Here is a 9319-nt window from a genome sequence, read left to right as displayed (position 1 = left end):
TGTGAATCCCTCCATCGTAGGCTCAAATTTTATATATATATGAATAAACCATTTGCCATAAAGATACAACAGTCTTCACTGTACCTCATTCTGAAGGAAACATGAACCCTGAGTAAGTGCCTGGAACTCCTGGAATCTCACACTGCAGAGAGAGTGGGGTAGCGTGCAACAATATGTAACACTAAGCTGTTTATTTACTATCTTGCATTCCAGGCAAAGATTGTCTCCCTAAGCAGCTCACATCAAAAAAACAGAAAAAACAGACAGGCACTGCCCTAAGGCTTATAAACTAGAAAGTGAAGACACAAGGAAAAGGGGTTTGAGGTGAATAGTGCAGGAGGGAGATCAGTTTGACAATGCCAGAACAAAATCATAAACTGCAAAAAAAAAAAAAAAAAGGCATTCATATCCATGTGGATCTTGCTGCTTGTCTTGCTTGTACAGTGGTACCTCGGGTTACATACGCTTCAGGTTACAGACTCCCCAACCCAGAAATAGTACCTCGGGTTAAGAACTTTGCTTCAGGATGAGAACAGAAATCGCACTGCGGCAGCGGGAGGCCCCATTAGCTAAAGTGGTGCTTCAGGTTAAGAACAGTTTCAGGTTAAGAACGGACCTCTGGAACGAATTAAGTACATAACCAGAGGTATCACTGTATAGAGGTGCTGAAACTGACCCAGCAATCCTTGTTCCTCTGTGTTGTGGCAAAGGCTTCCTCTCACTCCTGAAGCCCAAGAGCAATTGGTAGTTGGAGCGAAATGTGGCAGGGTGTGGGGAAATGAGCTACCTGCAGCTCCTCATTCTCATCCTCTGGCAGATGTGTGGGGCTAGGCTGGTCTTTTTGACAAGATGTTCATCCTAGAAGGCGGGGGATGCAACCTGCCAGTGACTTTTCACCCCACAAGATAGTAGAGACGAGTGTTTCCCCAGTTCAAACTATGGTTTAGTGTTACATGAGAACGAAGCCACAAGCTCACTTTGTGAAGCAATCTTCATGGTGTTGTTTCTTTTTTTAAGTAAAACTTTAAATTTCAAGGAATAGCAGTAGTAATACTACTAGCACTGCTATTCAAAGACACTGAATAGGATTTCAAATACAACAGTACATAGAAAATATATCAATATAGTAGTTTTGAATTAAATCCAGAATTGTACTGATCCTGTATTCTTATCTAAAGTAAAGCCTTCCAGAGATCTTTACAATCAATTATTATTCACCAATTATTTAGTTGACTGCCTCTCAGTGAAGTCACACTTAAGCTTAAAATAGGGTTAGTTTGAAGTGGATTATACTAGGAAAATACATAAACTTCCACAAGCCATATAAGCCAGTGGAAAATAGTTCCCTACTATATTTTGGAGAGGTTCTGAACTGCATAACAGATTAAATGTTTATATTCAGGGGACTATAGGGAATGATAGCTACATCTGGTTTATGAACCCTGTTTCTATTGAAATGATTTTCAAACTTCTGTAGCAGCTGTTTTCAGGCTTTCTAACAGAATTCATCTGTATTTGTCTCACGGGGTGTTGTGCATCGGCAATGCATCTACAACGCTTTCTTGCCTTTTCTGTATAACGCCGGCTGTATCAGTTGACAACAGGTCTGTGCGCTTTTCCTTTCTAATGAAGTAAAATTGCCTAGAACATGGTTTCAGAGTATAGTGCTAAAGTGAGCCTTTCTAAATTTTTGAACACTATTTCTTAGTGATGCAGATGCTTTGAATGTCTGCTCTTGGGCAACATTCAAGCCGAATATAAACTATTAGTGGTGAAATTCCACCCTGATATAACATGTTGCTTTAGTGCTAATTTTGTTGCCATAGTTACCAAGTTCCTTTTGATACAGTTAGCAATGCCAAACATTTTGCTTGTTGAGTTCTCCTATCAGAACATCTCAGTTGACTCATGTTGGAGAATTATCTGGGTGTTCTTAGAATTATGCAATCTCCATCATGATGTACCAGTATCTTTTCCATCATGGAGAGTGAATCTGAACTTTCTTCCCAAATGTTCTTTGGGAAACACACAATGGCAAGACCTTTGATGTGCCTATTGATGAAGATAGGAACATAGGAAGCTACCCAGGAGCTGGGTAAGTTAATATATGATAGCCATCTTCAAATGTCTAAAGGGCTGTCACAAATATATGGACCTGTTGCTCCAAAGTAGGACTCCGACGACTGGGCTCAAATTTAAAGATCAGAAGGAATGGCATTTTGATAAAACATTGGGAAGAATGCCCTGGTGATACAAGCTGTTCAACAATGGAACAGACTTTATTGGAAGATAGGAGTATCCTTTCATAGAATTGTAGAGCTGGAAGGGACCCCAAGGGTCATGTAGTCCAACCCCCTGCAATGCAGGAATCTCAACTAAGGTATCCATGACAGATAGTGACCCAATCTCTGCTTAAAATCTTCCAATGAAGAAGAGTCCTTCGCTAGACATTTTTAAGTAGATACAGGGTTTCCTGCATCTGGAGGTGGCTGTACTAGTTGACCTCTGAGGTGCCTTTCAATTCTACAAAAAAAAAGCACAAGGCAGGCTCAACAGCACTTTTCAGGGTCATGTAAGAATCAATACAACATATTATGCTCGTAAAACAGGAGTAGAATTCACCTGCAAGTAATGGATCTATGAACTCCATTTACTGGAAATACAGTAGTACCTTGGGTTAAGAACTTAATTCATTCTGGAGGTCCGTTCTGAAACTGTTCTTAACCTGAGGTACCACTTTAGCTAATGGGGCCTCCTGCTGCCACTGCACCACACAATTTCTGTTCTCATCCTGAAGCAAAGTTCTTAACCCGAGGTACTATTTCTGGGTTAGCGGAGTCTGTAACCTGAAGCGTTTGTAACCCAAGGTACAAGAATAAATACTACATGTAGCCTCTAAGTGCAATTTCATAGCAAACCAAAATTAAAGTGGGAACGGGAAATATCTGTAGCTACCACAAACTAATTGCTAAAACACTACAGTTTTGTAGTGGAAATGTGACACTGGCATCTACATGCACATGCATCTTCTAGTCCAAAAAGGACAAACGAAGCTCCTTGTGCACCATCCTGGCTGGATCAGGACACCTAAGCCTAGAGTGGGAGTACATTAAGCATGATTTTGCAGCAATTTCAGTGTACCAGAAATCTTTGTGCTTAACATGCTGATTAATTTTTACCCATTTTTACTGTAAAATATATTTTGAATACCAGGTTGTTGCTTTTTGAAATTTGTATCATTAGGAAATGCACCAACTTGCAATAACTTTTTAAAAAATATCTGGAAGACACTCATAAAATAAGATTTAAGTATTTAGACTACATGGTCAATATATCCCAACATAAGCCATCTTATCAGTATTGTGCCCCCATCCACATACACAATTGACTGAACTACTGTGAGAGATTTTACAGAGAGGGTTTTGTGATATGTTAAGCTGAAAAAGAACATTCACAAATGTGAAATTATACCATTGTGTATACAGAAAAAGAATTAAATTAATAGAAACCTGTTGTTATAACTCAGTTGGTATATCCTGTTTACTTATAAAATGCAGCTATGGTTTTATTGTAGCTGACAATCCTTTATGGTGATTAGTGCAGAGGGATGTCAATGCTGCAGAGATTCTAATGGCAAACAGCTGGAACAGCTGGTCAATTCGGATTTTGCCAATTTGTTTGATCTTGTGGGAGATATCTTGCAAGTTTGAGTGACCTTGCAGCTGAGCTGCTATTGCAGCAAGAATATGTCAGCCTTACTTTCACTGAGTTTGATTTTTAGCTCAGCTGGCTGCTCAAAGCAAATTAATAATTGCAATAACCTGCTTTTGTATAAATAGTAGAGGATGGTTCCTTTTTAAAAATCTCACCAGGATCAAGTTCATCTGAGCACTATAAATCACTCTAGTCTAGGGGAATGATAAAAACGTCCAAATCACTGCAGAATGGATTTCCTTAATATTCTATGAAAATGGCTGGAAACAAAGCAAGCATGTTATTCTTCATAACAGGACTTGGCTTTATGCACACACAAATCTAATTGATGAATTAATAAAGTGATTAACGGTGCAATCCTGCCTACCCAAAAGTAAATCCTACCCAAAAGTAAATGAGACATACCTATGAGCAAGTGTCTTAAGTGAATGACTAAAGTAATAGGGTTTTAGTCTTAAACTTATGGGCCAATATTTCTTTACTCAAGCAGCTCGTATTTAAATTTAGAAGAACACAGGCATCTAAGCTTTTGTATTCAGGTGGAAAATGTGTTGTTTAGGTGATGTTGTGTTTAGGTGGAAAATGAACTAATACAAACATCCTGAGAAGAGGGTAGGGGAGTGTGAGTGTGGAGAAAGCATATTCACAATAAATTTCTTATTGTAATGTTTAACTTCCCTTTCTGGCTACTAGTAGAGTTGAGGAAAGGAATTATATGGAGAGAATAGGGGTCAAGAGGTTAATGCCTACCTGAAAGTTACACCTTGACTTCTTATCCTTCCAAACTGTGTGTGGGCACAGAAAGGCTGCCCTTTTTTCTGGCAGGGCTCTAGTGTTTTCAACAACTGCGTAACAAGCTTGAAAACACTGGACGCTAGCCAGAAGCTTCTCCTGCTACTACATTTCCAAGCCAGGAAAAATAGCTTCAGTTGTTTAATTTGTGCCTGCCCTATATTTATTTTAAAAACTTGTACCCTGCCCTTCATCACAAGACACCAGGGTGGGTTGCAACAATAAATACTTAGAACAATAAACATAAAACACAGTAAAATATCAGCAATCTGTCAATTTCCTCACATACAGACGAGATCCTCGTTGTTAAAAGGATTGAAGAAAAATGCAGGTATTTTGCTGGCATCTAAAGCTAAATAATGTTAGTGTCAGCTGAACCTCCAAGGGCAGTTTGTTCTACAAGCAGGATGCTATTTCAGACTTCACTCAAAGCTGCAAATACCAGCAGGCAGTGCCTAGGTTGTTGTTTGTCCCTTATTGCCTCCATCCACTTGAAGGGATGTAACTCAGCACTGAAAACATACTCTGCATGCAAAAGGTCCCATGTTCAATTCCTGGTGTCCCCAGGTAAGGCAGGGAAAGATTCCTGCCTAAATCCCTGGAGAGCTGCAAGCCTGTCCGTGCAAACAATGCTAAGCCACTGACTCTGAATAAGGAAGGCAGCTTGCTACGTTCCAGGCCTCTGCACTCCTTCATCTTACTCAGATGACAAGGAAAAACGGAGCTGGGTGTCATCAGCACACTGGAAACACCTTGTCCCAAATTCCCTGGTGACCACTTCCAGCTACTACATAGTGATGTCAATTCTAAAACAAAGGACTCCTGTTAAGAAGGAAAAGTAGACGGCCTTTATGAGCTGGGTGTGGAAAATACTCTATTATTATTTGCATGCTCGACACCAGGCCTGAACCTTGGCACTCGAAAGGGGTTCTGGAGCTGAACGTTTGCTAAGCCCTGCCGCGTGCCCTGCGAGTATCTGAAGGCATTTTATGATCGCTCCATGCTAATCTCTCCGTCCAGAAAGCAACGCTGGAGAGCCTAGGAGCGCCCTGAGCCGTCCACTTAACTTCGCCCAGCGTTATTTTGTGTGTGTTTGTTTCGCGGCTATATCAGCGTCGTGGACGCTGCAGTCTCCCTCTCTCCAGCCGTGGAAATCTGTGCCTGTCTTACTCCTCTCGGCTTCCTTTTTTCACGCTCCCTTCGGCCAGCTCGACTGGCTGGAGATAAACCCCCTGGAGGCGGTGGGGGAGGAGAGAGAGAGAGCGGGAGCTCAGCTCCGTTCGCGCAGCAAGAGAGGGAACCAGGCGGAAGCGCGCGCAGTCCCAGGGAGGGGTCGTGCGCTCTGGCAGCGGCAGCGGCGGCGACTTTGCTCTTTAAATTGGTCTCAAAGCCGATTACAGCTGATCTCCCACGTGATATTTCCCCTTCTGGCTCCTGGCGGAGTTTGGGGCGGGGAGGAGCAGGAAGAGCAGCAAGAAGGAGCCGGGGAGCCAGCTCGTGCTGGGAAGAAGCCCGCGAAAAAGCGCGCCGCGCAGAACTTTTTTTCCCTGGGCGAAAGGCGCGTGAGGGAGAGTCCTTCGCCAGCAGCGAGGGATGCGCAGGAAGCCCAGGGATAGACCGAGGAAGCGGCAGCAGCTCAGGGTCGAAGTAGAGGAGCAATAGCGCCCGGGAAGCAGGCGGCGGTGGCTGCACCACCTGAAGCAGCAGCCGCCACAGCAGCAGCAGCGCCCGCGCGAGGGTCCTCATTGGCGCGCCACGACGGAGCGTGGCTGGCTCGGGTTGTCCCGCCCCGCCTCGGCCGTCGAGAGAAGCCGCGCTCACCATGAGACGCTTGGGCTGCCGCTCGACGCCGGGCTCACTCTGAGGGGAAGGTTGACCAGGAGGCGCCCGGGACCCGGCGGCGGGTGGAGGCAACATGCAGAAGAGCGTGCGCTACAACGAGGGGCACGCCCTGTACCTGGCCGTGCTGGCTCGCAAGGAGGGCACCAAGCGCGGCTACCTGAGCAAGAAGACGGCGGAGACGAGCCGCTGGCACGACAAGTGGTTCGCGCTCTACCAGAACGTGCTCTTCTACTTCGAGAGCGAGCAGAGCGCCCGGCCCGCCGGCATGTACATGCTGGAAGGCTGCACCTGTGAGAGGGCGCCGGCCCCCAAGGGCGCCTCCGCCGTCAGCGCCAAGGAGGCCGCGCTGGACAAGCAGGTAGCTGCCCTTTCCCCGCCCGAGCCCCGTCCGACGGGGCGCCCTCCGCTCCCACACCTTCGGCTTCCTTCGCGCGCTTTTGCCTCCGGCGTCGCCTTTCAGAGCGTCGGCAAAGGAAGCGGCTCCTCCGGGCAGGGGGGGCTGGGGGTTGCCTGCCCAGAGCAAGGACCCTGGGAATGGGGCAAGCTGAGGCTGAGTCAGCTATGGACAGCAGGCTGTAGCGGAAGTTCTGAACGGGCCGGTGTCCGTCGCTGAAGCGTGTGGAGAGGAGGGAGGGAGACCTCCGTGGGGCTGCCCGCTTTGCAAGCCGCTGGTCCCCAAAGCGTGCAAGTTCCGAGGTCCCTAGGATAGGGCTAGTGTGCGCCATCCCCTTTGCCTCTTGTGTGTGTGTCCTATGGGGATACAGGTGAGGATGCCAATTTACACATCGACCCGGGTGTGCAATAAGGGACGGGATGGGTTTTGTCTGGGTAACTTCGTCTGTGGTGTCGGCAATCCAGCCGTCACCAACACGATGTTGCCATTTGCCTTCTTTTTTTAAGAGGTGGTCAATTTCTACAAGATTTTGGACTTCCGACTAAGTGGAAATCGCACTTGGGAGCCCTTCCCCAGGTTTGAGTGGCATGGGGGAATTTCGACCCTGTATGCAATAGGAATGATGCATTTTCAGTAATTGTTCTGCTCTAGGTGTAATAATAAGGGGGAGCTGGCATGAGGGATAGTATGTTTCTCCACTTAGCTAATTATGGTAGTCTACCTGTATGGTTGAGCTGCTCCAGCCCTGCCCTTCTGCCATCCTAGATGTCTGTGGACAAGCCGCACTTCAATACACTCCAAACGTATTTTGAACCATCTTGTTCTTTATTATTTTTGCTATTGGTACCTTTCTAGGGCAGAGTCTTGATAAAATCAACAGACCCAGATGCTGCTCAAATGAGTTCCTAGACTTAAGATATCAAGGAATAGTAACTATACCCATCCTTAGCTGCTTTGGAGAATTTGTAAGAAGCCACAGTGGTACTGATGGGTTCATTACTTCTAATATTTTTTCTCCCTAGTATTTTTCCATGAGAGAGCAAAAATTCGACACTACAGGACAGGGGGAAGTGGTGATTAGAAGTTCAGCAAGCATACCTCCATATACATTAGAAAGGATTTGAAACACTATCCTGTCTTGTTCTTACAGTATAAAGTATTGTGCCTTATATATGATTTTTTGTTGTTGATTATGAGCAAATATAGCCTGTGGTACCCACTTCTTGGAAAAAACACACCGTCTGGAATTATCCTAAACAAGCTGGGTTTTCTTGATTGCTTAGAGATTTTATGAAATATGGTGGTTAGAATATATAAACCTTTAAATATTCAGTTTATGGCTTGGCAACAGCTAGTTCTGGTGCTTCTGAGCACCTTAATCCTTAATAAAACAAAAGGCCCAGTAAAACAAGAGCTTTAAAAAAAAAACCGTTTATATGCTAATTTATAAAATCTACTCATAAACTAAACTAAATGGGTTTAATTTGGTACAAATTGCAAGTAAAACTTGTTTTACTTTAGTTTCTTTAAACATAACTCTAATATAAATTGTATATGTGAACTGAAGGTCCAAATTCTCCAGCTGTTTACACAATCATATATAGACCTGAAGACTTGAGCAGTAATACTTAGGAGAGGCATTACAGCCTCTGAATACAAGGATTCGAAGAATCTAGTCATTACAGTAGGATAGGAGCCACAAGAAAGTCAGGGATTAGCACTGGTTTTAGTTTCGAGACATTTAGAGATAGAATCGGTAGTCTTAAAGCTCAGTAATGGATGTGCAAATGTATTTTTTCAATTGGTATCTGGAAGCAGGGATATTCTAGACCTACAGATGGATCTGTAAAGTTGAGTGGTGGAACTTGGTTACTGAATTATGTTGTAAATTGCTATGGACTCCTTTCTTGATAAACGTACGAAATGAGGACAAATTATATTACCCAGATACGTGTGATATGTGTTGCAAAATAATATGAAGAGGCAGTACTAATGGAACAGATATTTGATCCAGGCTTCTTAGGCTGTGTACACATTATTGGCTTAAACAGCAGCTAGGTCTTTACTTTTCACAGTTTGGATTGAAGTTGGTTTGGGGGTGGGGAAAAACACATCAAAATGCAGTCTTGCATAAGAAACAGCAGGTTAGATATGAATTGTGGCTAATGTCGTGTATACACCACATGACTCAAACCAGTGGTGGGAATGCATTGGATGTAGACTAAACAATCCTGTTTACAGAGTTTTGGTAAAGCTGTTCTTATTTTATCTGTAAGCCATCTTGAGTTCCTGTCAGGGTAAAAGTAGGGTATAAAAATATATATATAATAACAATAACGTTAAAAAGAATTTTCAAAAGTTGCTTTTTTTGTTGTATTTGCTTCAACAGCCTAACATTGCTATATCCCTCTGGAATTTATTGGCTTGTTATTATTGCATTGTTACAATCAGGAGTTAGATTTACACCTGGTAGGTATTGACTCACCTGTTTCTGACTTCTGTAATCAAACAGGTGTCAGTCGTTTTGGAAGTGCTTTTCTCCAAAAACAAACAAAAAAGATAAAAACCTTGAAATGT

The 9319-nt window shown here is 43.8% G+C and overlaps 1 protein-coding gene across 4 annotated transcripts in view; it reads left to right on the top strand.

Moving 5' to 3' along the window:
* Nucleotides 1–1201: 1201 nt before the first annotated feature.
* RASGRF2 (Ras protein specific guanine nucleotide releasing factor 2) overlaps nt 1202–9319 on the top strand; it is a 91554-nt gene continuing 83436 nt past the window's right edge. For 2 of the 4 annotated variants that reach the window (XM_083703121.1, XM_083703120.1), the window contains exon 1: nt 2881–6706. In XM_083703121.1, the coding sequence (XP_083559247.1) occupies nt 6422–6706 (285 nt within the window). In that variant the 5' untranslated portion in view covers nt 2881–6421. Of the gene's footprint in view, nt 2096–2880; nt 6707–7085; nt 7113–9319 lie in introns of those variants that run through there. The other 2 variants (XM_083703123.1, XM_083703122.1) reach the window with 2 other exon arrangements.

Source organism: Podarcis gaigeae, assembly GCF_964106915.1.
Source record: "Podarcis gaigeae genome assembly, chromosome: 11".
NCBI classification, from domain to species: domain Eukaryota; kingdom Metazoa; phylum Chordata; class Lepidosauria; order Squamata; family Lacertidae; genus Podarcis; species Podarcis gaigeae.
The sequence above is the reverse complement of the archived record's forward strand: the minus strand, read 5'-3'. Positions and strand labels throughout refer to the sequence as shown.